This window comes from Jatropha curcas, chromosome 1, assembly GCF_041381405.1.
Source record: "Jatropha curcas cultivar XTBG-Jc1 chromosome 1, XTBG_Jcur_1.0, whole genome shotgun sequence".
Classification (NCBI taxonomy): domain Eukaryota; kingdom Viridiplantae; phylum Streptophyta; class Magnoliopsida; order Malpighiales; family Euphorbiaceae; genus Jatropha; species Jatropha curcas.
Window position 1 is genome coordinate 26,995,077 of NC_143151.1, and position 27,876 is coordinate 27,022,952.

General features: G+C 32.3%; 3 protein-coding genes and 1 non-coding gene across 4 annotated transcripts in view; 1 reads left to right on the plus strand and 3 right to left on the minus strand.

Annotated features, from left to right (window-relative positions):
* Positions 1–10,433, minus strand: part of LOC105643779 (nucleoporin (DUF3414)) — a 34,910-nt gene extending 24,477 nt beyond the window's left edge. Inside the window, exons 1-12 of the mRNA XM_012228985.4 lie at positions 10,057–10,433; positions 9,794–9,967; positions 9,523–9,618; positions 8,726–8,795; positions 8,371–8,504; positions 5,275–5,415; positions 5,039–5,196; positions 3,118–3,286; positions 2,924–3,022; positions 2,299–2,376; positions 2,138–2,197; positions 1,845–2,002 (exon numbers count right to left, since the gene is read on the minus strand). Coding sequence (XP_012084375.1) covers positions 1,845–2,002; positions 2,138–2,197; positions 2,299–2,376; positions 2,924–3,022; positions 3,118–3,286; positions 5,039–5,196; positions 5,275–5,415; positions 8,371–8,504; positions 8,726–8,795; positions 9,523–9,618; positions 9,794–9,967; positions 10,057–10,164 — 1,445 coding nt within the window. The 5' untranslated portion in view covers positions 10,165–10,433. The remainder of the gene's footprint in view (positions 1–1,844; positions 2,003–2,137; positions 2,198–2,298; positions 2,377–2,923; positions 3,023–3,117; positions 3,287–5,038; positions 5,197–5,274; positions 5,416–8,370; positions 8,505–8,725; positions 8,796–9,522; positions 9,619–9,793; positions 9,968–10,056) is intronic.
* A 4,996-nt stretch (positions 10,434–15,429) lies between these two features.
* On the plus strand, positions 15,430–15,626 carry LOC119369727 (U2 spliceosomal RNA). The gene has a single exon (XR_005177298.1). It is a non-coding gene; the product is annotated as a U2 spliceosomal RNA (small nuclear RNA).
* A 5,753-nt stretch (positions 15,627–21,379) lies between these two features.
* LOC149499261 (uncharacterized) lies at positions 21,380–22,739 on the minus strand. Its single transcript, XM_089720373.1, has one exon. It carries the CDS (start codon positions 22,686–22,688, stop codon positions 21,666–21,668), a length of 1,023 nt encoding a protein of 340 aa, XP_089576499.1. The 5' UTR covers positions 22,689–22,739; the 3' UTR covers positions 21,380–21,665.
* Positions 22,740–24,228: 1,489 nt separating this feature from the next.
* PRP2 (proline-rich protein 2) lies at positions 24,229–26,918 on the minus strand. The gene is made up of 2 exons (XM_089720368.1): positions 26,655–26,918; positions 24,229–25,890 (listed from the first exon to the last, which is right to left on the minus strand). The coding sequence occupies exons 1-2, from the start codon at positions 26,824–26,826 to the stop codon at positions 24,449–24,451; spliced, it is 1,614 nt and encodes a 537-aa protein (XP_089576494.1). The 5' UTR covers positions 26,827–26,918; the 3' UTR covers positions 24,229–24,448.
* Positions 26,919–27,876: the final 958 nt, after the last annotated feature.

A 27,876-nucleotide genomic window follows, 5' to 3' on the forward strand; every position in this document is an offset into this window, starting at 1 on the left:
CTTACCTCAAAGAAAGTATGTCCTTGGCTTACTGAAGGAAACTGGAAAGTTGGGTGTTAAGCCATGCAGTGTGCTCCAATGACTCCCAATTTGCAACTTTCAATTGGTGGTGAGCTGTTTGATGATCCTGAGATGTATAGAAGATTGGTGGGCAAACTGAATTATCTTACAGTAACACATCCAGACATCGCTTACTCTGTGAGCGTCTTAAGCCAGTTTGTGTCTTCTCCTACTGTTATCCATTGGGAAGCTTTAGGACAAATTTTGTGCTACTTGAAAGGTAATCAAGGTCGCGGCCTCCTTTACAGTAATCATGGGCATTTGAACATTGAGTGTTTTTCAGATGCGAATTGGGCGGGTTTGAAAGTTGATAGAAGATCAACTTCAAGATATTGTGTCTTTGTGGGTGGAAACTTGATATCGTGGATGAGCAAAAAACAAAATGTAGTCTCTCGATCGAGTGCTGAATCAGAATATCGAGCTATGGCACAATCTGCTTGTGAAATAATTTGGATTCGTCAGTTGTTAGAGGAAATTGGCTTCAAGTCATCCTTGCCTGCAAAGTTATGGTGTGATAATCGAGCTGCTCTTCACATTGCATCAAATCCATTATTCCATGAACGAACAAAATATATCGAGATTGATTGTCATTTCATTCGTGAAAAGATTCAACAGGGTGTTATCTCTACAAGGCACATTAAAACAAGTGAACAGTTAGGAAATATTTTTACAAAAACTCTAAATGGATCTCGGGTTAACTATCTTTGTAACAAGTTGGGCATGATTAACATCTATGCTCCAACTTGAGGGAGAGTGTTAAGGATTAGTTGTAAATAGAGTTCTATTAGGAGTTAGATTCCTAATAGGTTTATAGTATCATGTATGTGTGTGTGTGTGTATATATATGTGTGTGTGTGTGTGTGTGTGTGTGTGTGTGTGTGTGTGTGCGCGTGTCCCTATTGATGAAAAATAGATATAGAGAATATTTTCTTCACACTAAAATTACAATTAGAACCTTGGAGGAAGTCTGATAATGAGGTAAGGAGTTGCAGATATAAATGGTAATGCCAATAGCACAATCACATAGTGAACAAGTATGGTTGAAAACCCTGATAGGATAGGTGATGCCCTAGGATTTCAAAAATAAGATTCCAATCCTAAATGAGTAAATATGTAATAAATGATAACTTGGTCACATCCTAAGCAGATCAATCGTACCAAAAAAAAAAAAATCTCAACCACCATATCAATACTTTGAATATCATTGACTTCAAATATCAGATTACTTGCTACCATCACATCAAATGACTTTAGGAAAATTGAATCAATTGTCTTTCATATGATTACTAATCATTTTCATGCAATTCCAAATGCAGTGATAGTTGATTAATTGTTTATAAATTTGAAGACCATACATATAATCCAAGAAAATCCCAATCAGCAACTGATCATGAGCATGAATTGAACATAAAAACATTTTGCATAAAGTGGATGTCATTCAACAAGAAGGGAAAATCATGCCAAACACAAAAGTGGTCCTTCAAGAACAGATATTTCATAAATAAATTATGTGCAGAAGATGATGCCCTTTGGTGCAGAGAAGTGCCAAAGATGCAGCAATCCAATAGAACAGAAACCATAATCAGGGGAATATTAGACTGAAGCACCTTATCTTACAAAGTGAAGATGCACAACACAAATGACCTCAGTATCATACCAAAGCTTAGCTATCTAATGACTTCACCGAAAAGGAGACATAAGATTTCAAGCTGCATAGAGCAGGGATATAGAATTGAAGCGGAGGTTAACTCTAAAAAAAACAAGAAGAAAGAAATCCCACTTACACGCATTCTGTGGGCCAACATCCTTCACAAAGGGATGATAAAAGGCGAACAAATTCTTGAGTCCTGAAGGGAAATTCACCCTCTAAGTTGCAGAGAAGACACCGAATAGGACCATCTATGAAACTTTCTCTGTCCCAAAACTGACTACAAAGTGACTCCTGCAGAGTTCAAGGGCAAAAAACTCTCCAATCAATAAACTGTTTAACGATAGATATAATAATGGGAAAAGGAAAAAAGAAAAAAAAAAAAAGAATCAACAACTAATCACTCAGATAAAGGAAACAAATACAGACCTCTCCTCGATAGATCTTGCAAAGAATATCCAATATGAGATTAAAGGTACTGTCTTCTAACTGCAGCATGAAGAAAGCAACCAGGATAAATAAAAAAAAAAATTGAAAAGAAGAATTAAAATAAATATCTTACATGCATTTTCAAAAATAAATTCACTTACCTGAAGGTTTATCTCATAAGATGCAATAAAAGAAGAGACAAAAGTTCTCAAGACACTTCGATAGCCAGCTACAGGCCCCTAGAGATAAAGAAAAACGGAATGCGGACAAGTTAGTGTTATCAATCTTAATATCAATTAAGACACATAGCAGTAACACAAAACGCAAGCTATAATAAACACTTGATTTGACTAGTAACACCAAGAACCCAGTCTTAACAAAAATGTACTCTAATGAGAAGCACTAAGCTTTCATAATTGAAGGAAGGTTCAGAGAACTACATTTCATTTTGATCATTATCCCATGAGAATAGACTACTCTTCATGAAAGGCTCAAATCCAGAATAGCACACTATACTATTATTATCAATTTATCTGTCATAACTAAGCCCTTCCTTATGTCCTTACAACCCACAGATTTTAAGAAGTTTGAGCATTTCAGTATGCATCTAAAACAGAAAAGATAAATCTGATGCATCAGGTGGTGGGAAAGGGAAAAGCAAGATGGACACAAGCAGAAGTAGCAGGGCAAGAGATGGAGACAGATCAAAAACTACTTCATATCCTTCAGCCAATAATCGATAGAAGTATTTTGCTTTTAAAATCTTTATCCAGTGAAATAACTTACATCTGACTCTTTCAGCAAACTGCTATCAAGAATTTCAAGAAAATAATTTAGTGATGCACTTTCAAATGCTTGACGTAGGTAACCTACATGATCAATCTCCTGGCAAGAAGAAAAGAAAAAATAAAAGGAACGGTAAATATTAGTAAGCATTTGTGCATCCTGATTCAAGGAAGCTATTTGAAACAATTGCATACCATTAACACATCATTTTCTTCTTTCCTGGGAAGCGATGAAATTAGACATAGAAATACTGCCCATGTGAGCATTAGTGGTCCTGCTTCTTTCATTTCAAAAGCATTAAAACTAGATATCAATGCATCCATTTGTTGAATATCAGTCAAGGAAAATATGGAAGCGCCCGGCCTATGAAACAAACCAAACACATTCTAGCAATCAGAACAAGCACATAGAGAAGACAATGAAAAGAAAGTAACTTGGATAAGGACAAAAAAACTGATACGGGTGCTGTCATATGATAAGGATCATCGTGAAAGTACATAAACAATTTCCACAGTTTTTGTCCAAAACCTAGACTCCCAAGTCCCAACCTACCCATTCAAGCCCACCCCACTTAGGGTTTTCACTATCAGCGAAAACATGATATTATTGACCATTATGCATTGGATTTTGACCTACAAACAGGATATTCCCTGCAATAATACAGGTGATTAGAAATTTACTCTTCAAAGAAATTTTTCAATAAATTATTCCTTTGACCATAATTGTTCCACTACAAATTATGACACACAAGATTATGACACTAGTTAGTTGAATTATTCATTTAATAGCTATTTTTCCAATTATGAAAAATTATTCACGTTAGCAGTAGTCCAAGTCAATCCAATTCTGTTACATGGTTTCCAATTCCACAACCATTTCCAGTTCTGCTATTTAAAACCCCAGCCTCAACTCTCCCCAAAGAAATGGTGAAACAAAATAGTAACCATGGTGCACCAATGCAAATACATTAAGATCCTGCAAGAATTCTAAACTATTTGAGGCTATCTTATAGATAGCTTTATTGACTCTTTCACACACGGATTGCATTATGTAACAAGGGAAGCATAAATTATTCAGATTTATGAGCAACATAAGAAATAATTATCTTGACAAAATAATACAGTTACTGGTTCAGCAGTCACAGTTTCGTTCTTGGCAGTTAGTGGGTAGCCATTCACAACTAATGACTGCAGAAAATTTTGTTTGATTCTATAATAATTGACGATTATGATGACAAATGGGAACATAATAATTTAGTAACTATTACTTGCAAATGAATTTCTCTCTTTACTACAAACACATATATATGAGTCAAGTTCAATGTATGCATATATAACTTACAAATTTTGTTACTTGGTCTCCATAAGATTTTGTGTGATCTACAATTTTACAAACTAACCACCATGCATGCCGACAAGATATTAAAACTTAGTAACCTAAACTAACTGAAATTGTATCCAATTGACTTAAGAGTTAGTATGATGATAATGTGAATAAACTGCAAATCCAATATGAATCACAGAAAAATTAAAGATCATCTAAGAAGCTATATGTACATACATACGAATATATATAGTTAGTCAGTTAGTTAGTTCGTCAAAAAAAAAATGAAAAAGAAAAAAATAACATTAAATTTAAAGAATGGTTCTTTAAAGCTTGTAAAGCTCTTCTAGTCAAGTGTTCATCATGGAATAATAACAACTGTCTTGCAAATAGACAACCAATTCTGTTAAGTTGTCTGCAAGAATGAGAAAAGAATTTCCAATGGATGTGATAATGGTACATGGCTTTTTTCTTGTTTCTACTGAAATAGATATCAACACCTAGCATTTACCAGATGTTTGTTTCACTAAGTTATGACCCACATGAACAATTTATGAGAGAATTGACAGTAACTATTAGAGAACTGTAAAACCCTAGGCGTAGCAATAGTTGGGTATTTGATGGGCAAAACAGACATGAAGTAACCTATATAATTAATGTCTCAGCCTAAAAAAGACTATTCTGCAGTGGTTCGCGTAACATCCTACCACAGCTAAAACAATCAATATCACAATTTACTAGATTAAACTCAAATGTAGAAGCAACACTACTAAAACCATCGTAGCTAAAAACCTGAAAGGGATTCCATCATGCACCAATTGAAGAAGATTTTCCAGGTCCAAGGTTTCCATAAGGATGAGTAGTAACTGAATTTTGGCATGATAAGAAGACTTTAGTGCCTCACTTGATATCTCCAACCTCCCAAAATTATAAGACCCAGATAAAATCCCCTGTGACATGATGTTAACAAGCTCAATCAGGAAAATATAACAATAAAGAAATCAGCTCCATAAACGAGAAAACTGCACCTTATAAAGTGAGCATAGCTTTTTCCACGTTTCACCGTTACATGTGCAAAGTGATTCATAATAAACAAGGAAGAGAATATCCAACACCAAATTATCTTCAATCAATCTCTCCTCAGCCCACAAAGTGTAAAGATCTACATCCTACAAAGAATTTGCACAATCCACATCTAATGTTAAGAACATTAAATATTGATTTAAAGAAGAGACCAGATATCTATTTGCTCATCTGTATTGGATATCCATTCCAAAGAAGTGAAGGACAAAATCTGAATATACCAAAGGAATTTATAAAGTTCAATGAAACATGAGAACAAAACAAAGAAATACTATCTGACTCTTTAAATTCAATGTAGTCTATATGCATATCATAAAAGTTCCATAATACTTAAACCTATAACTAAAATTGGTCCAACCACTATTTGTAAATGCAAGCCATACTCCTTTTCCTTTTTAGTCTTCCAAAGTCATACTACTTGATTTAAATGCCGTAACAAATCATGGCTGGATCAAGTGGATCAATATGAATCATTTACTTCCATTCGCTTCCTGCAGTATTGGCTTTATGGGTTTAAAACTTAAGAAATGGTTAAATGTTAGTTAACTGTGATTTTAAATTTATTAAACAAAAAAAAAAAAAAAGACGAAGGCAAATATAACAAACAATGAAGAAAACCAAAGGTGGCTAAAAAAGTGACATACCCCTGAAGAGCAGCTAGTTGTTCTTGCAGTAAAGAAAACCAAATGACAACTAGTTGTCATTTAGGCACACATAAAACATTAACTGTATGTCGCTTAGGTATACAAAGAAAACCCAAAATGACAGCTAGTTGTCATTCCTACTTAAGTGGTAGGAACCCAACTGTGAAACAACATATGAGGCTTGTCTTAGATTCCATATTGGAAGTATGAGATTTCAATAAGGGGTTTACATGAACTTGGGAGTCTCCAACCCTAATGGCTAGCTTTTGAGGTATGATTCTCCCAACCGGTGTTAAAGCCAACTACCATGTCTCTCATTTGCAATCAAGGGGCATGGGTGGTGACATCAGAATTGCAGTGTTCACCCAAGGCTAGGAAAATCTAGCACACAGCCATCTTAGCAAAAAGCCAGACTGCAGAGTGGAGCATGGTAGGATATTAGAATCCTAGTTGCAAGACAAGGTATTGGACTTGTCTTGGATCCCACATTGAAAGTATGGGATTTCAATGTAGGGTTACATAAACTTGGGCTCTCCAACCTTAACGGCAAAAATTTTGAAGTATGGTTCTCCCAAGGTAATTACATTAAGTTTCTATTTTGCAAATTATTATACTCTGATTGTGTATTTTCTTTGCACTGTGATGTAGCAAAAATGACCTGGACCCTAATTGGTTAGTATATTAGAATAGACAAGAATATTGAAAAGAGTGAATTAATAGAACATAATTCAACCAAAAAAGGGGCTGAATCTTCTGGTGACACATCACACAACTCGGGAAAACAAAGACCAATAAACTGGTTTTTATTACTAAAAAATTTCTCAAAATCTCAAATCTCCAGTAAACAGAGATTACAGCCCTCTAAATAGCACATAATCCTACTAAAATAAGTTTTAATTATAAATATTAATAGAATAAGGACTAAAACATAAATCCGACGAGAATAATATCCTAAATAGTAAGTGAATTAAAAAAGGACTGGACTACTCTAAATAAAGTTGAACTTAAATAAAAAATAAATGACCCTAATTCAGAACTTCCAACAGCAGTGTGAATAGTGGTTGCTACAGACAGTAACATGAACAGTAATTAGAGAAAATTCCTAAATTCTGAACTTTTGATATTTGATATTCTTTTCCATTTAACCTCTCCAATCTTCTTTGTTCTTTGATATACTTTTCTACTACCTACTCTTATCACCAACATTTTTGTACCCATATGGTGAGCTATCACTGTGACTTTAATTTAACCTACTACCGCTACCCCATCTTTTTCATTATTTTATTGTTTCTCAAGTTTTGGTAGTGAACTTTTTCAGATCGATATTTGTCAAAATAGGGGTTATCATCCATGTTTGTCAAAATATGTGATATCTTAATTTATTTGTTTATTTTACAGGAATATATTATCTTTCATTATTTTAAGAATTTATGCCAAATCTTCTAACTTGATTAAATTCAACTATGACTGCAAATATAATATTCTATCACTTCTCCTTTCTTACCAAAACCTCTAAATTTGAGTAGGGGAACTCCCACCAAGGTCACTAGACATATCCTATTCTCCTAAAAAAGCACCAAAAAAGTAGACCATGAAACATGACAATAAAGAAAAGGAGGGGAATGCATCTCACTGTCCTCAAAATACAAGACTGACATGTATCAAGTGCTGAAGTCCTTTCATATATCAAGTGATAAAGTCATGTTCAATCTTTCTATTTTCAAACAAATAATCCTTGTTCCAGCCATAATCCTAGACGTCATCCTATACCAATTTCCTCTTCAAAATGCCCCCAGAGTGACCCTGTGTAGGAAAAATAATGATATCTTCACAATATTCAGTGCCATTTCATCTTCATATTAGAAATATGTTCGCTTCATTTAGCACCAATGATTTAAATGCATTTATTGCACACCCACCCCATTTACTCCCTTGCAGGCCAATTCGATCTTTATGAATGTTTACCTCTAACTCTAAAAGCATTTGGACAACAGGCATGGGTAATAAGAAATAAAGAAGCAAGCAAAAGATTGACAAAAAAAATCATAAAAAGAAAGAGAGAGAATAGTAGCAGATGTAATATATAATTGGCCTAGACTGCAACCATTACCTCTATTCTTTAAGTAGTTATACACATCAAAGTAGACAATACAACTGAACGAAATTCAAATACTATTGACCAAATTAGTTCCACGCAATCAAATATATTTAACAGAATGCAACTCAATACAATGCGCACCAAATGCAAAACTTGATGAACCACCAGTCACGGAAAACACAAATAACTAAAAGAGGAGACAAAAGAATACTATTCAGTACCTTGTACTCATTCTAGTTTCTTATTGTATACAATTATAAGATGTAGGAGTTTGGAAATATTAATTCATTTAGACATACCATCTCCTCAGGATGACTGGAGGATAGAAGTTCCTGGAGGACAGAGATTAATTTGCATTCCAGTCCATCAGAAATCAGCTTTATTGCCTCATCCCTAATGAAATTTTCTCCTTTCGAGCTAATTCCAACATATACTGCACCAAAGATGCAAATGCAGCTATTAGAGTAATAAGATTCACAAATCAACTTATCAAATAAATACAACACTGCTAAATGTGAGGAGCAATTTCCAGCTTATGATTCAAATGGTTCCCGCATTCCATTTCATGCCCCAAAAAAAAGGAAAATAAATCATCTCAGAATTGAAAATAAGAAAAAAAAGAGAGAATTAAGAGAATTTCCAGGGCAGACTTACAAGCATGCGTGAGAATCTGCCTGGTACACTTCAACAAGCACTGTCGCTCAATGTAGTACTGAAGCATTATCTTCACAACAATAGAACCATAAAAAATATCAGATGCAATTCTACTTACAGATAAATATCATTAAACATAGAAAACTGCTGTTCTTACTATACAAGTAATTTTCTAAATCAATAATCAACGCTGGTCTAGTCTACCCATTTAGAATTAGCTAACAAATTATAACACTTCAATTTTCATAAATTAGTGTGCAATGGCAATCAAACGGGAGGGAACAACAAACATAATAGCCAAAAATTTGAACATCTTTTGAACACATCAAAGAATTTATAACAGACAGAAATTCATGAAGAAATAAAAACTAAAAAAAAAGTCAAACAGATCGCAACAATAACCATATAAAACATAAGACTAAAGTTTGTAAAAAATTTGAAGGTTGGATTCACAATGTGGAAAACAATTTCGTCATTACATACAGAACAACAGCATTCACTGTTAAGCAAACACAGTTGAACTTGAAGTCTCTGTTTCATTTTCCATTCACCCTATAAGACACAGTTTCCATGCTTTGAGCCAAGGACAACTCCATGGTACAATGGGTCTCCTTGAATATTTCTAACAACATCACCACATAAACAAGAATACTAGATGTCATTAAAGTAATCAAAATCTCCAATATTGACTTAATTCCAAAGCCAAACAATTACACATAAAATAACAACATATGTCCTAAGATTTTATTAAAACCACATGCAACCGCTAAAGTAGTCGAAGCAAGAAAGCTACTAACCACATGAAGATATTCTTCAACTATGGAATCAGCAGCTAAACCATTGCTCTCGAGAGACCTTTCCACAAGAATGTATGACTGCACCTCATCTAAATGCTGGAAAAATAAATGCAAGTTTATTACACATAATCAACAATATATTGCTAAAACATAGCTATATTTTAAACCAAATAAAATCAGAAAAAGAATAATTATTGCAGAATAAGTTCATTTTTCATGAACAATCGATCCTAAACCGTATTTTTCTTAAATAAGCGTATAAGAAACTGACCAAATAAGAACTTATTTGCAAAGCCTTATCTTTCAATTCACTCTTTATATTCAATTCATGAGAACCAACTTTCACTAGCTGCGAATTCAAAACTTCTCTTGATTTCGCACTTGGGGGCTTGAAGAGAGACACTGTGTCAACAAACCAATCATGATTCTCCTTCAACTGCTTCGCCTACAAAATGCATACGCAAAATTCACTATATTGACAAAAGCAAAGACCAGTTTGAGTAGGGAGAAAGAGAGAGGGGGAGAGTCGTTTACTAGGGATGCAGGGAGGTCTGAAGAGAGAGGAGCATTTTCGAGGTCAGTGAGAAGAGAAGTGAAAGAGTCCCACCAGAGGGAGGGATCGGCGGACTTAGGGTTCGACATTGGAGGAATAAAATTACAAGGTGCTGAGAAAAATGAATTTGAAACCCTAGAAGACGTTGCAGCAACAGCCAGCAGCAGAGAGTAGAGAGATTTGGGTTTAATTTGATTTCACTTTTCGCGCTTCTTCAGAATTGTTTTTTTAGCACATAGTACTCGCACACTAGGGTGCGCAAGATCTTGCTTTTAAGACACAGCTTTTGAATTTTGGTAGGGTAGGCTGTAGGCTGTCGCTCGCTGTTTGGCGAAATGACAATTTGTGTTATAAAACGATCAGGAGTCTGCTAAACAACTTGGTTGTTTAAAACAATATAAACGACCCCGAGTCGCCGTACTACCAATAATTAAAACATATGTTATTATTTCTAAAGATTTTGAGGGATTGAAGTATTTTAGAATAACTTTTATATTTCCGGATTAAAGTATAATTATTTTAATACTAGTCGTGAGCCTCCGGGATGCTCAGGATGTGAAATATTTTTATTAATTTTAATGGAAAATTAAGAAGGATGTTGTTTTTTTCTTGTCACTTGAATAATTCACTTAGATAATTTGATTCAACGATGAAAGGTAGAATTATTATTATTTGTATATATTTTAAATTTATGAAATATTTTTTATTTTAGATTGGATTGACATGTAATGTAAATTTTATAATTTTAAATAAAAGTTTGTAATATTTTTAAGGCAATGCAAGTTATAAAACATGGGTCATGTATTTAAAATCTTATAATTTAAATTAAATTAAAGAATTAAAACAAATATGATAGAAGAAACTGCAACAAAAGTAAATATAAAATACAAAGTTGCAAGTGATGATTCTTAACAAGAAAACCTTAAATATTGCAAAGGGGAAAATTGTAGAAATTCCTTGTGAATAGGTTGCCTTTTCAATTCTTCAACTATTAGAGTTTTTTTGGGCAAAATTAATTGTTTTGGTAGTTGTTAGTTGTTTGAATAATTTTTTTATAAAACACTAAAAAGCTAAATATTATATAGGTTAACTTTTTATAAAACGCTACTTTTAACCCCTAAAAGCTAGTTCAAATGCAATATTTTCAAATACTATAAAAAATAGCGTTTAGTCAAGACGCTAAAAACTACTTTAAAAACTGTTACCAAACACAGCTTTAGTTTTGATGCCATTAATGTAACATCCCTTTCCGGTCCACCCGTTAACCCGAGTGAACCGAACCGAGACGCTACAATCTGGTTGAACCTATGTCCTTTCAGGCTGATATCCTTATGTATGCTGAATATAATATCATGCTGTTGCTTTCTACATTAGTAATATATAGAAATGTACTTCATATATACAAGACATTATACTAGTTTCCAAAATGAAATGGGCTCAACTATGTGCCTTGTACATGCCATGATAAATATAGACAGAACCAAAATATCACAATGAGTAGCTACCATGAAGACTAGGTCTTCCAAAGATGAACTACAGCAGTTGTAAGATGACTCTCTATGGTCCAGTCCTAAAACCTATGAGTTAAACAGGTAACTCGCTGAGCAATAAATCTCAGTGGATATCTCAACGTATAAAGAAACATGTAAGCACACACATATGTATAAATAAACATGTAAGCACACACATATGTATAAATAAATATGTAAGGACACATATCATGATACTTCTATTATTGTTTGTAGTCAATAAAACTGTATGGCTCCATAAGGTTATAGTGAAACCAAAGTGATAACAGGAACTGTATGAAACTGGATGAATACTGTATGACTGGGCTGCTATGGCCCATATATGATCATATCCACTCAACGGCCTGTAGCCGGAATACCAAACTGTATGGGGCGCAGATCTGCTATCTTATGTCGCGACATAGCCTTATCTACGTGGTTTCTACCTAACCTTAATGGAGCATATTATCGGTATGTCAATAGTATAAAACAAAAGCATATTAATTGCTTCATAAATTCATAAACCATACTGCTTACCTGTATACTGATAGCCTCGCAAAGCGGGCAACTTGTGTTATGTTAGTTTCACATAATTTGCATGATTGCATTTGTTTTTATACATTTACTCGTGTTGTCTTTTTGGTTTAAAGTGATTGTAGGAATACAATTTGAGCATAGGAATACAATTTCATAGAAAAAGAGGTCCAAAAGGTATCAGAACACAAGTCGAGAGCGCGACATTAAAATTTGCGAGCGCAAGAAGCACACAAGAGAGTCAGAGAGTTTACATGCACAAATCGCGAGCGCGACATGAAATTCGCGAGTGCGAGTCGTGTTTCCAGCCTGCACATGTTGTACTATTTTGGTTATATCTCTCAATTTATAACTCTGATTTAGGTGATTCAAAAACCCACGGACAGCTAAAACATAGAGGAACAAATAACTCTTCTATACCACTTCCTAATTCCATCATTAAACAGGGTCAAAATCAGGGTGAAGTTATTGGTCAGTTCTCCAACAAACCTGTTTTAGCATGAACGCAATATCTACTTCATTTAGTCATTTCATCCCATGTTTTCTCACCATTTCCATTTTTCTTACTCAACATTCAACAACATCTCTTCTCATTATCAACACACTACACAAATTCTCATGCAAGAAAATTTGGTAAATTAAAAGAAATATCAAACTTTCACTTAAAAGCTTGAAATCTTCTTCTACCTTTGAGCTCACCTCTCCTATACATAAGAACTCTTATGAATATTCTAAAATATCACTAAATTAGAGGTTGAATAAAATAGAGTTTCAAGAAATTCTACTTACTTGGATAAAATAGAGGTTGAATTTAATGCTTAACTACCATTAAAATGGATGGAGAAGGGAAGGTGAGTAAAGGAGATGAAGGAGATGAAAATAAATATGAAGAAGGGAAAGTGAAATGAAAGTTTTGGGAAAGCTCCAAAAATATCATGGAATGGATGTGAAAAATTATCAAATAGTACCTCAATTGTCAATAGGTTTCAACTTAATACCTAAACTTTATATTTTAGTACAGGGAAGTCATAATCCTTATACTGTGATCTTTTTATCTCATTCAAGTAAGTCCACTTCTTTCCATTCTTATTGTACATCCCATACTACCCCATTCTGGACTCTAATGGCTTGAACCGGTTTTTGGTTCAGCCCGACTTAACTCGACTCTATGCAACGACTCGATTCAGTAGGATGTCACAATTAATATGATCTCTCGATATTTATTTAATATCACTATTTAATAAATATTATTTAACATAGCTTTAAATTTGTGACAAATTATAAATATAAAAAATATAATTAAATTAAAAATGTAAAAAAATAATAATGCCAAATGTTAAGTCAGCATGCGATGTCAGTTTCCAAGTTTCTGTTTTTATATAGATTTATATATATATATATAGAGAGAGAGAGATTGTTTGACATATCTCCGCGCAATACTGTATGAAAAATACTATAACATGTCTACAAAAATTAACTTAAGGTATTTTGTTTTCTTTTTTTTTTTTTGTTCTCACAAATGATAGAAATCTCAATGGTCCCAGCACTTAAAAATTAAAATATTCTACCACCATTCTTATATACACCAAATTAACCTTTAAATCAACTAAAAAATAAATTAAGGAAAAAAATTTAAATTAAATATGTAATTAATTACCTCGTTCACAATAGTCAAATTGCTAATAACCATTGCATGCTCTTTTTCTTGGTAATTAAAGGGTTAAAAACATAAATTCATTTTGATGGTATCATTAACTTTTATTTTGACTTATCGAACAATTTAACATACAAAATTATATATATTAAATACTTCAATTTACAAAGTGAATTTCATCAAACACTTCAACCTACAAATTAGATTAATTAAATACCTATTAGATAGTTAAAAACGTGAAAATTATTAATTTCAAAAATTGTGATAACCACATATCAAATATTATTTTGAATATAAAAGCCAAAAACTCTGAAAAATATTGTTGTTATTATGAAAAAGTATGCAATGTTATGAAAAATCGTAATATTAGGGTATAATAGGCCTCCTTCAAATTCGAGGGTACAACAAAATTAAAGTAAAAAATTTCAATAATGAATTTATATATTTAGCTATAGATAAATACCACACGAGTGTCTATTATTAAAGGTGGGAACATGTAATCATTGATTTTAATGTTGAATAAGTAATAGTTCTGGACAATATTGTCATTTTCTTTATATCCCTTAGAAATTCACCTTATTTGTTTCTTAACTTCCTTGAAGTACCCTAAATTTTAGGTAGGCATGACCATAATTTCAGAATCATCGGTTCTATAATTATTATAAGAAAGGTGGAATCAAAACTTAATTGTTTTTAAGTGGTTTTTAAGATAGTTTGGAACTAGAACCATCAATATGATTTTATTTTAATTTGAAATCGAAATTAGATAATATTTTTCAAACTTTTCTTATTTTTTTTAAGTTATAATCTTTCTCAATTTTTTTTTAAAGTTTTGTACCTTAGATAATAATAATGATAATAATAATAAAACGGTATTATATAAAATATTAAACCAATTTAATGAAATGTCTTAAATAGTTTAATTAGATTTACAGTAGGTAACAATATAAAATAGGTTAAAAAATAAGCCAAATATAAATACCATTAAGTTAGAAATTTTAAGTGACAGCAAATTAGATATTAAAAAAAGGAAAATTAATTTTTATATCTGATATTATTTGACTCGTTTTGTTATTATTATAAATAATATATGACATTTTACATTTATATAAGGAACTTATAATATAACAATTTTGCAAAAAACAAAAAAAAAATTATCATACAACAAATCTATATAGGAACTGAAAAATAATTCTATATTAGAAATTACGTGCCATTACATTAAAAATAAGTCTATATTATATTAGGTCTGAAATCTTGTAGGAACCAAAAAAAAAAAAAAAAAACTAAAATACACTTTCTAAAATTAAAAATAAATAAAATTGCAACTTTAATTAAAGTTATAGTTATATTCACTATATAGGTATTTATATTTTTAAGTAAAAAATATTTAATAATTTATGTGTAAATCTTTATAAATTAGTTGGAAAGGCCAGGCTAATAAAATGAGTAAACCAAAAACTGTAAATTATATATTACTATCCAAACCAACGCCCATTTCGGTAATTGGAAAATTTAACGGAACATTGAACAAATACGGGGAAAAGGGGCGGAAAAGTATGGCGTCTGCAGTTTGCAAACCATCCCACATCGCCTAGTATTGAATTAGGTTTTAAGAGTCGAGACTATAAAATGCGACCCATGCACCATCCCAAAGCATACCTTTCTCGGCCTTTTGGCTAAGATCAAGTGTAGTATCTGTTCTTATCAGTTTAATATCTGATACGTAGGCCATTGGCCTACATGATATTAAATTAATTTTTCCATTGGGGAGGGCCCGTCACAGTAGCTTGCTACTGGGGTCCTTACGCGTCGCCCATGCCTTGCACTAAAGCAAGGGCCTGGCGCTCCCGCTAAATCTCAGTCTTTCACGTTTTGATCTTTTCTTTTGATTTGTCAAAAGAGAGCCTTAAGCATTCATAGGCTTTCTTTGGTGTCTGCAATGGGCCTAACTGTTGAATCCCTAATTCTATAAAGTATCCCCAGATAATAAGAATTTTGCGTTTTTTAATTGGCAAAATAATTCTTAAAGAGTATGTTTAGGTAACTTTAGTCAATTGGATGATTTTAAATTCACAAGAACAAAAGGAGTAAGGAATGGTTCTAACTTGAAATTAAAAAAAAAAAATACCGAACACTTTTAAATGTAGTAGGTACCACCACAAAATAGATTAAAAAATAAACTAAATGTAAACACTATTATATCAAATATTGTATATGCCATTAAGAATGTTAAGTAGCTTGGTAGTAAGGTAATTTAATAAGTAAATAAAGGTTATGGGTTAAATTTTTTTATCTAACATAAAAATTTGTAAGTGAACTAGTATCTTTATTCAATCCGAAATATCGTTGGGTCTCATTCATTTCCAAAATAGCTTTTGTTCAAATGATTTTGAGCCTTAATAGATGTTGTATGCTCACTTTGCAACTCTCGTTTTGAATCTAGAGAGATTTGGTTATCTATTTTCCAATGGTGGAATGTTTCTGGTGTTCTACCATCCTCTTTGAATGATTTATGTTGGCAATGGGAAAGCTTATTAAAGTTTAAAGGGCTGCATATTGCATGGATTTTCTTATTTTTTATAACTTGTTGGTCAATCTGGCTTCGAAGGAACAACTTCATTTTCTCCGGTGTTAAATGAGACAATGCTTCTCTTATTGATATTATTAAATTGCACAACTTTGAGCTTCTTAAAGTTAAGTTCCCATCTGTTCCTTATTATTTTCATGATTGGTTTTCTCACTCGATCTTGGTTTGTAAGAGTAGATGGCTTGGATCTTTGGGCAACTATATACAAAAATTTGTGCTAGAATGACAACAACCTTCTATGGGTTATCTAAAATTTAACATTGATGGAGCTTCTAAAGGAAAATTAGTCCAGTTGGTATTGATGGAGTTCTTAGAAATTAGAGGGTGCAGTGATCTGTTTATTTTTTGAGTCTGTGGGTGTCCTTGATTCTAATTATGCATAGTTTTTCGCCATCTTTGAAGCAGTAGAGTTATTCTCTCTCTCGAACTTTAAATACTGCCCTTTAATTGTCGAATCAGATTCGAAAAGTGATATATGTTGGGTATCTCAAAGAGACAAACGTCCTTGAAGGTAGTAAAAACATTTCTACGAATTTGATGCGATGCTAAAATCCACGGATAATATCTCCTTTCATCATATGATTCGAGAGAGAAACCATTTTGCTAATAGCTTGGCTAAGAGAGGTGTAGATTCAACAATACCCTTTAGTGCTTGGATTTGATTTCTACTATTGAGGCTATGCAATTTTTTCCTCAATTGTTCTTGTTTCCTTTTCTTATCTTGAAAAGAAACTTCAAGCTGATGTATAGTTTACCGGAGTTTTTCACTTAGGATTTCCGAGCTAGGATGAGTGTATTGGGGATGCCTAATGGCCGTATTTAGATGTTTGGTTATGTTAAATTTTTCTCGAATTTTAATAATAAAAGAAATTTTGCTCATAAAAAAAAATTGTATATGTCATTCAATAAAGAATTTGAATTAAAAAAAAGGAACTATATTTATATAGATGTTATATATTATTAGAAAGTATGTTTATTATATTAGGAATTTTAATTGTCAATGATCACAATGGATATAAAGTAGGAACCAAACACGTTTGTAGGAACTAAAAGATAAATCTACACGAATTTTAATTACAAAGTCACTTTAATTTTAAAGTTATAGCTATATTCAAAATATAGGAATTTATATTTCTAAGCAAAAATGTAACAATTTATACTTTAAATTAGAAATTTTAAGGGAAGTGGATAGTTAATTTTGATTAGTATAAAACTTATAATTAGGTTTAGATGATAATTACGGTGCACTCTATGAGGAATTACATACATATTCTCCTCCAACACTAGATGCTGTCTATCTCTTTCAAATCACATGCACAATCATTATAATCAAGACATTAATTCTTACGGTAATCTTTATTTTAAATATTTTACTGATTAAAGGAAAACTAAATCATTTTTCTTAAAAAATGACTTTCCATTTCTAAGAAAAAAATATTTTCTGGATATTAACAAACTTATTATAACTTTTCTCCTTATTGATTTACTTAATTTTAGAAGTATTATTTTGCTTGAGTTTTTATTATTTTTATCTTTTCACCTTGTTTCAATCATAAAATATTGTTTGTGCATTCAATTTCAATAATTTTTTATAATATTTATTCATTTTATTTACATACATAATCTTTACAGAAATTAAAATATTAAATAAAAAGAACCTAATGTATTTATTGTTTTTTCTCAAGAACTCATTACCATTTTTATTGTATTACAAAAAAACCTATCAATCAATTTTTTTTTTTTTTTAAAAAATAACTATAACGAGTACTAACGTGCAACACACATAGTTAAATACTAGCTAGTTAAAGTTAAACATTATAAATATTTGTTAAGATAAGATTTTTTTTAGTTGGTCATGACTAAAATTATTTTTAGAATATTTCAAATTTCACCAATAACATTATCATAAATTCTATTATTCTTTATATTCTCACATTTATATATTATTTTGATAAATTAATTGTTTTTCATAACTGTTATTTTCACTCTTAAAAGCCGCCTTTTCAGTTTAAGTACGTGTATATGAAAGCTAAATTCTTGATAAATTGTGACAAAGAATGGAATGGTCCATGTCGTGGATCATTAATTACCTCCTCTAATTTAACCTACAAATAATGCTATATTAGACAGTGACAAATAAAATAATTAGTTGAGGTTGTTATTAGGCATGGCCACCGGTTCGGTTCTAACCGGAACCGAACCGGAACCGAACCGTACTGTAGACGAACCGGAACCGGACCGAAATCGGCGGTTCATAATTTTGAACCGGAACCGGCGGTTCAAGGGCCGGTTAAGGTTCATGTGGATGTTAAAATATGAACCGGAACCGGCCCGGAACCGGCGATGAACCGGCGGTTCCGGTCCGGTTCGAACCGGATACACAAAAAATTGTAGCTTAAAATTTTTATAAAAAAATTTATATCAATTGATTTTATTGTAGTTGATTTGATTTATGGTGAAGAGAAGTAAAATGGTATATAAGTTATAAAAAGTTGTGAAAAAAATACACATTTTTTTACTTAATTTATATAAAAAATGGTACATGAATAGTTGATTTATATAAAAAAAAATACTTTCAAGTGTACAAAAAAAGAGTGTAACAAATAGTTTTTGATATGATAGGTGTTATTTATTTATTTTTTGGTAAATAAATTTTATTCATTTTAATCATTTATTTATTTATTTACTGTAATTTACTAAATTATATAAGGGACAATTTGGAAAACTAATAAATGAGACACATGTATACATATGATGAGTTGATAATTTTTTATTTCACAATCAATTATATCCTAACTCTTCTCTTATTCTCAATTAAAATTCTCTCAAATTTCCATAGTTCATTATTTTTTCTATTGCTTTATTTTCCTTAATGTTGGAATTATCTATTGTTTATTTTTTATTTTTTTACATCCAATTCCAAATTCTTTCTCTAATCTCAAAATTTTCCATTAATAAATTTACTTCATTTGATTTTTTAAATAATTTTCTTAGTATTTGAAAATAATAATTTCCAACTCATTCCATTAATTTTATATTCCATTTATAGTTTTTTATTTTAGTAAATTAGCAAAATTTGAAAATTTAATGTAATAATAGTTCTAAGTTAGTTAATAGATGTTTTTCTTTTAAAATTTATAATAATTCATTTAGTTAATAAAATTTAAACATTTTAAATTTATTATTTATTCATGAATTCGGAATCAAAATTTTATTATTTTTTTAAAAATTTGCATAATGCCGGAACCGAATCGGAACCGTAATTTGAACCGTCGGTTCGCCGGAACCGTGCTGAACCGTGCCGGAACCGGAACCGGGCCGGAACCGGAGGTTCAAGGGTCTGTTCCGGTTCAAAATTTTAAACATCTCGAACCGGCGGTTCACTGAACCGGCCATGCCTAGTTGTTATTATTATTCTTTTTTAGCTCAGCAACCGAACAAACACAAATTGAGGATTACGACTTCTCATTCTCTAAGTTATTAAAATTTTCAATGAGCTTTTAAAGCCTCCTTTTCAGATAAATATCACATTAATTCTTAATATTTTACTTGCATACCAAAGTTTATTTTGCTTCAATAATTCAATATATAAAAATTGTTATAACCCCAGAAGAATATATATATTTTATATAGATTATGGTGCCGTATGGTTGTTCTTACCAGGTTGTATAGAAGATTTTGAAAGTGGAAGAGATGTCTCGAGTTCGAGTCGTCTCCACCATAAAAAAATTATTAAAAATTTAGTGAATGTTATTTAAAGGGGAAGGTTCTCCATATTGTGTAACCTACGCATTCTCCCAGTCTATTGAACCTTTTATGTATAGAAAAAAATTAAGTTAGATAGTTAACTTTCTTTTTTTCTTTGTAACTTTTATTTTATTTGGAGTAGAATATATACATGACATCCTTAATGAGAAAAATTGAAATCAATTTTAATTTTAAATCATTTTGTTAGGATGATCAAATTTGAAAATATGTAATTTTCAAATTAAAAATATAATAGCTTCCCATACTTTTTAGCCTTAAATTTAAATATTTGATTGCAAGAATTTCATTGAATCTGTTAAAGCAAAAATACAAATAAAACTATAAATACTAACATTTAAAATAAAAAAAAAAAACTTTCATACTGACACTTGTCTTTTTTTTTTTTTTTAACACTTTGGTATCCTTCGGTTTTTGTTGTCAGTATTTTTTTTTGTTCAAAATAGCTAATGTTGTTACTTGTTATTTTATATTTGATTACTTTTACACTGACGTGGCATAGAACAAAAATAAAAAGATAATTTTTTAGGTAAGTTTGGCAGTTTGGAAAATGGAAGGAAGGTGGACGTGAAAAATGTAACCACCCAATACATATAATTTAATATATTGGAAAGTTTTTTTTTTTTTTTTTTCACGTCAACATATACATCATAATTGTACTAAAATTATTTTTGCAGAAATCTTTAACCAAACACTTTTTTTTAGTTTATATCACAAATGTCTTTAACGCTTTAAACACTCGATATGTTATTTAAAAGATTTGTGTTTTTTCCATTCAGACCAATCCCTTAATTAAGAATCAAACGCCTTCTCTATTAAAATAATAATAAATATAAAAAAGATTATTGCTCAAAGTAGTTAATTATAATTCTCGTTGGTTGTAGCTTTTGCCATTATGCTACAAATTAATACCTTTCAAGCCATGAAAATGCAATCTTGTAAATAATTTCACGAATTATATTAATTATCTCTTATATATTCACCGACTAAAAAACCTAATAGAAATTCTCTACTACATAGGAGTTCTTTTCTAGTAATTACGAAATTGAGATGTAATCCAACAATTAGGGTTTCAATCATATATCCTAATGCTTCCTACTTTTATTATTAATAATTTCCATTAAATAAATAAATAAATAAACTTACTTAAAGCATTTGTGCATATAACAATCCAACGGGCTGAAATTAAAGAAATTGAAATACATCTCTTTTTGTGTAGCTCACACTTTAACTTCCTCATTAGTCACCACAAATGGAAACTGAAATTATTATTATTTAATTATTTCACAAGCTACATGTTCATTATAAATTTAAAACTCAAAATGCAGGAAAATAAATAACACACAAACAACTTGATACTATCTACATTGGAGGTTTTATTGTATATATATATATATATATGGTGTTCATATTCATGCCAATAGTCACACTTTGGAGAGTAACTTAATAGGTAGAAGTAAGTTGTCAAGAGAGGCAGTTCTCTAGACCAGGAATGGGGGAAACACTTTGGAGTAATGTTTGGGTGATGAGGAGGAAGGCTTAGGGAAAAGGAGGGAGGGGAGGAAGAGGCTTGAAGAAGACAGGTGGTTTAGGCTTTGTAAATACTGGAATTGAAGGAGGAATTGGCTTCTTAAAAGCTGGAATCGGAGGATGCGGAAGTGATGGTTTCTTATGAATTGGAATAAGAGGGATTAGTGGTTTTTCAAATATTGGGATGGGAGGAGGGAGTGGCTTCTTAAATGTTGGAATTGGAGGAAGAAATGGTTTCTTAAAAATTGGAATAGGAGGTGGAAGTGGTTTCTTAAATTTTGGTATTGATGGAGGCAATGGTTTCTTGAATATTGGAATAGATGGTGGGAGAGGCTTTTTGTGTATTGGTATGGGCGGAGGCAATGGCTTCTTAAAAATCGGAACATGGGATGGATGAGGCTTTTTATAAATAGGTATTGGTGGAGGCAATGGTTTCTTGAATTTTGGAATAAGTGGCGGGAGAGGCTTTTTATATATTGGTACTGGTGGAGGCAATGGTTTCTTAAATTTTGGAATAGGTGGTGGGAGAGGCTTTTTATATATTGGTATTGGTGGAGGTAATGGCTTCTTAAAAATGGGAATAGGAGGTAAAAATGGTTTCTTAAATTTTGGTATTGGCGGAGGCAACGGCTTCTTAAAAATTGGAATATGTGGCGGAAGAGGCTTTTTGTATATTGGTATTGATGGATGCAATGGCTTTTTAAACACTGGAATATGTGGTTTCTTAAAAATTGGTATTGATGGAGGTAATGGCTTCTTAAATATCGGAATAGGTGGTGGAAATATTAATGGGAGTGAAGGAAGAAATGACTTTCCAGAAATTGGTATAGGTGGTAAAAGTGGCTTTTTGAGAGGTAGAGGAAAGACTTTTGGTGGTAATGGAGGAAACACCTTATGCTTAATGAAATTATCAACTCCAAGCTCTTCCTTTTTATCATCTCCATAGCAAAAAGTAGAAGCAAACAACAAATACATACAAAAGCACAAAAGTGCTCCACTAAAAAGAGAAAGAATCCTCATTGGAAACATCATAAAACACAATGTAGAAGCTCTAAGTAAGCTTCTATACCATGTTTAAGGCAGTGAGGACTCTGAAGACTTTATATAATGTGCTTAAGAGAGTGAAAAGACTTATAAGTGCACTAATTAAGGCCTGAAAGAGTGGATAGAAGTTAGTAGAGAATTAATCATCAAACCCAAATCCAAATATCTCCTACTCTGGCGGTGGCCTGAACACTCATAATGGCTCCATTTATATCGACGAGTGAGTACACTACTTTAGTATTATTATTATGGGGCTTTTGGTAATTCATGTTTTTGGGAATCATTATTGAGGCAGAGAGTTAGATTCTTCTTTACAACCTTATTTTACTCCATGGATAATACATCATGGGTTTCTTATTGCATTTGTGCCCACTGTCCAAATGTCAGTCTAGCTTCCACTTTCCCATTTTGAGAGAAACATTTTCTGTTGTTTCTTTAAAAAATTCTAAGGTTCTACTCCATTCTGGTTAATAAGACAGTAGCAAGTAAATTACAGGAAGTACTACACTAAATGGCTCAAGAGGGGTATATGAGAAAACATGTCAAGTTTAATGATAATGATAATTAAAATAAAATTTTGATTTATTATTTTAAGTTAATTTGTAGCTTAATTGAAACTTTAATTAACATTCTGACTTTTGAGTGTTGATTGGAGTTATCAAATATGTTTTCTTAACGTAATATATTGACCGCTCAATATATCTTCAAGAAAAACCTAATGACTTTGTTAATTTTTATTTTAATTCATTAAATATTTTAATTTATAAAATTAAACCTGCTAAATATTTTATTTAATCTATTGAACTCCTTAAATTGTAAAATTAAATCGATTAAATATATATTGGATAATTAAAAAAATGTAAATAATTACATACACATGCAGAATGCATTCCATTTTCTCAAATTCCAAGCATGGAAAACGATTTCATGAACCAGCTCTTTCTCTTTCACATGCTCGCGCTAAAAATAATTTTATTCTCCTGTTGCATATTTTGAAACGTTCAGTGAAAAGAGAAATCCAAAAGGAACTCCACTTCTATGCCCTTGCTCGGCAGTGATATTGTCTAGAATCCAAACGTCGACAGAAACCAGACAATCAAAGAATTCCAGTGAGACAGGTATAACTGCTAAAAATATTTCTGAGGGATCGTAGTTGGTATGTAGGTTTTTTTTATTGGTTGTAATTATTTCTTTATTGATCATCAAATGCAAGAATTTAATTTCTTTAAAACATATGGGTAAACCAAATAGGTAAAAGGAATCATTTTGGTTCACTTTTAACTACTTTTTGAAAAACGAACCCAACTGAAAAAATTTTGATTTTTTCTATCAAAACTTAAATAAACCCAAATTTTAAAAAGCAAATTAAATTAAACCGATTCTATTTGATTTGATAGTTTGGTTTTTGGATCGTGCTTAGTCCTAATAATATTAACTAAAAGAGTCTTTGCTTTAAAAATGATCAAGATGAGAACTGTTATAATGAGGGAATAACTTATTTAAATTTTAATATATTTATAAAAAAAAATTAGCGATCATAAAGACAAGTTATTAATTAAATATCGTGGTACGAATTCAAAGATAAGATTTACAAAGTGAAGGAACCAAACAGCACATAAGCTCTTGAAGCTAATAAATAATATGAAATTAACAGTGACTCGCATTTTTTCCTCTACCTTAAAGGCTTTTTATTGTGAGGCCATAAAATATCACCTTGTAGGAACTGCAAATAATTATTATTATATAGCCTAATGGATAGGAGAACTTGGTGGCATTACTGGAGGCCAATGTCCGAATTTGGGGTGGTGAAATGGAGGAAGCTTTGGTGGTGGAGGAATAGGCTTATGATAGATTGGTGGTTTTGGATGAAGTGGAGGGAGAGGGAAGATTGGTGGTTTTGGATGAAGTGGAGGGAGTGGGAAGATTGGTGGTTTTGGATGAAGTGGAGGGAGAGGGAAGATTGGTGGTTTTGGATGAAGTGGAGGGAGAGGGAAGATTGGTGGTTTTGGATGAAGTGGAGGGAGAGGGAAGATTGGTGGTTTTGGATGATGTGGAGGGAGAGGGAAGATTGGTGGTTTTGGAGGAAGTGGAGGTAGAGGCTTATAAACGACCGGTGGTTTTGGCTTGTAGATTGGCACTGGAGGAGGCTTGTACACTGGAACCGGTGGTGGCTTTGGTTTTGGCTCATAGACAGGAACTGGAGGAGGCTTGTACACTGGAACTGGTGGTGGCTTTGGTTTTGGCTCGTAGACAGGAACTGGAGGGGGCTTGTAAATTGGAACTGGTGGTTTAGGTGGAAACGGTTTCTTGAAAGGAGGGCATGGTTTCTTGGGTATTGGTGGTGGCTTGTAGACTGGTACTGGTGGAGGGAGTGGCTTAGGAGGGAAAACTTTCGGTGGCGGCTTATAGACTGGCACTGGTGGTTTAGGTGGAAGCGGTTTCTTGGGAGGGCAAGGTTTCTTGGGTAGTGGTGGTGGCTTGTAGAGCGGCACCGGTGGTGGCTTGTAGACTGGCACTGGTGGAGGGAGTGGCTTTGGAGGGAAAACTTTCGGTGGCGGCTTATACACAGGCACTGGTGGAGGGAAAACTTTCGGTGGGGGCTTATACACAGGCACTGGTGGAGGGAAAACTTTCGGTGGCGGCTTATACACAGGCACTGGTGGAGGGAAAACTTTCGGTGGTGTTGGTGGCGGCTTGTAGACTGGCACTGATGGCGGCTGGTAGACCACTTTGGGTGGAAGGGGAGGGAAAAGATGTGGTGGAAGGGGAGGGAAAAGATGTGGTGGAAATGGAGGAAGGAAAGGATGACCAAAGTTTTTCAATTGAGGAAGTTTCCATTTAGGTAAAGGTGGCAACTTAGGTAGTGGTGGATACTTGAAGTGAGGCCATAAGAAGGCTGAAGTGCAAGTTAGAGGTGAAAATTTTAGTTTCCCTGCAAGTCCAAATGTGTGTTTGCCATTGTTTTTGGACTTGAAGATAATCTTGGAAGATTCTAAGCCACTATGAGTAGGGCATGGTGTGGCTGATGCACTGTGAAGTTGAGCATAGCATTCTTCCTTCAATTTTCCATCTTCTTTTACTATGTCATTAGGAAGATTCACTTTAAACTTTCCTTCTGAATCTAGCTTCCCAACTCCTCTTGTTTTGAACTCCCCATTTACTGGCTTGCAATCAATAGTTATGTGCAGCCCTGGATAAATATGTAATTTTATTATTATTATTATTATTTTCTTACTAAATGAATGAAAAACTAGATATCAATAAAGACAACAAGATAGAACTCATAAAGGCATGTGAAAATTCTTTGCTACGATTGGAGTACACCAAAATGAATGTGACATTATCTTGTGAATATAAAATACAATACAAGTTTGCCATTCTTTTTAATTAATAAACATTCAACCAAAGTCAATGATGCAATTCAGGATTTCTCCTATTCATTCTAGATTAATAAATCCAAATCATATCATGGACTCCAAAATATGAGTAGAACACATTTCCTTATGATATCTTTTTCTTTTTAAAATTTATTAAATTGATAAAACTTCTTATAATAGAAAGGATACAAATATGCAGCTTCTCATTATGTATGTTCTAATAAAAAGTAATAAAATCAGTCAGATCGTTAACGAATTGGCAAAATATATATTCTCCCTACTGGAAGGGGAATAGTACGTTCCTACCAAACAGGCCATGCACTTGAATGAATTCGGAAAATGAAGAAGACAATTATACACTGAAAAAGAAGAAGCTTTTAGTATCTCCATCAGTAACTACTTTGATCTTAACTTTCTTTACCCTATGCATTAACTCATTTGTACGATAAACTAGTGCAATTGCAAACGCTATACCCATGCCATGCATGGCCAAAAACAATTAATACTAAACAAGAACCAAGAAAACTTCCCCTCATACATACAAATTTTGCGCATATATATAAATATATACATATACCTGACAGTGCCTGGCTAGTCTTAATTTTGGTCTCTGCACAATCTGCACATTCTCCAGTACCAACTACCTCAACTGAGTTAACTGAGTTAGTTCTATCATCACCATAGCAGATGTTTGCAGAAACCAGTAGTAATGGTAAGTAGAAGCATAGAAGTGCTTCTCGAATCCGCATTGGGAACCAAACTAATATTAAGCCAACTTGGTATTAGAAGCTATAATATTTGCAATATAGAAGCTTCTGCTTCCATATGGTATACGATAGAAAGCTAGGGTTATTATTATATATAAGGATAATATATGAGGTTGAGGAACGAAAGAGAGATACAAACCGACACCCTAATTAAGGGCATCACATGATAGGAAGAGGGTGTACGTAGAGTATGAAATGGACCCATCATGATAAGAAAAGGATAGTAACGTGCAAAACAGCTTTTATCAAAAACAAAGGCCATTATCTTTCATTCAATGAGCTCTCAACTGTTTATGGAGGCACAGCTAGATCCTTTTATGTGCTAACCTACTTACTCTTCTCTCATTAATTAATTCTTTCCTTTGATAGATAAAAAATTATTGTGGCTTAGCACGTGACCGGTTTAACCTAGTCGTGTGAGAGAAATTTAAAGACACGTCTCTAAGCTTAAGCAATATATTCGAGATCCTAGTGTTGATTTCAATGACACGATTATATGATGAACAAGGTGAAGTGAGTAGTAAGCTCACCTTAGTGCACAGTTTAGGCCAGAAAATTGTTTGATACAGATGACATCTATCATATATAAGCCTATAGATGCTGTAAAAAGTGAAAAAAAAATGGAAATTAGGGAAGTAGAAAGTGAAAAAGTTTAGGCAGAAAAGTGAAGATTGGAAAAGTGAATCTCGAGTACATTTGCAGGTTATTCAGATTAACTCGTTTGAAGACATAGATATATCAAGTTCTCAAAATGACAAAATTATAAAAATATTATACTATTGTCCTATTTAAAAAAATTGCCTTACTACTCTCTTACCAACATTTCAATTCATATTTATATTTATTATTCCTAATATTATATATTTATATTACACTTTTTTTTAGAAAAAATATTATACAATAAATAACAAAAATACACCATTATTAAATAATATTGGAAAAAAATGGAAAAAATAACAGACTTCCCATGATATAACTTCCCTGTCTGCTAATAATGTCACAAACCAAAGAAAATAAAGTGATCCAATCATC

Coding starts and splice junctions, on each gene's coding strand:
- LOC149499261 (XM_089720373.1), bottom strand. CDS start 22,688: ATGATGTTTCCAATGAGGATTCTTTCTCTTTTTAGTGGAGCACTTTTG.
- PRP2 (XM_089720368.1), bottom strand. CDS start 26,826: ATGCGGATTCGAGAAGCACTTCTATGCTTCTACTTACCATTACTACTG. Junction 25,891..26,654: donor GACTAGCCAGGCACTGTCAG/GTATATGTATAT, acceptor ATATTTATCCAG/GGCTGCACATAACTATTGAT.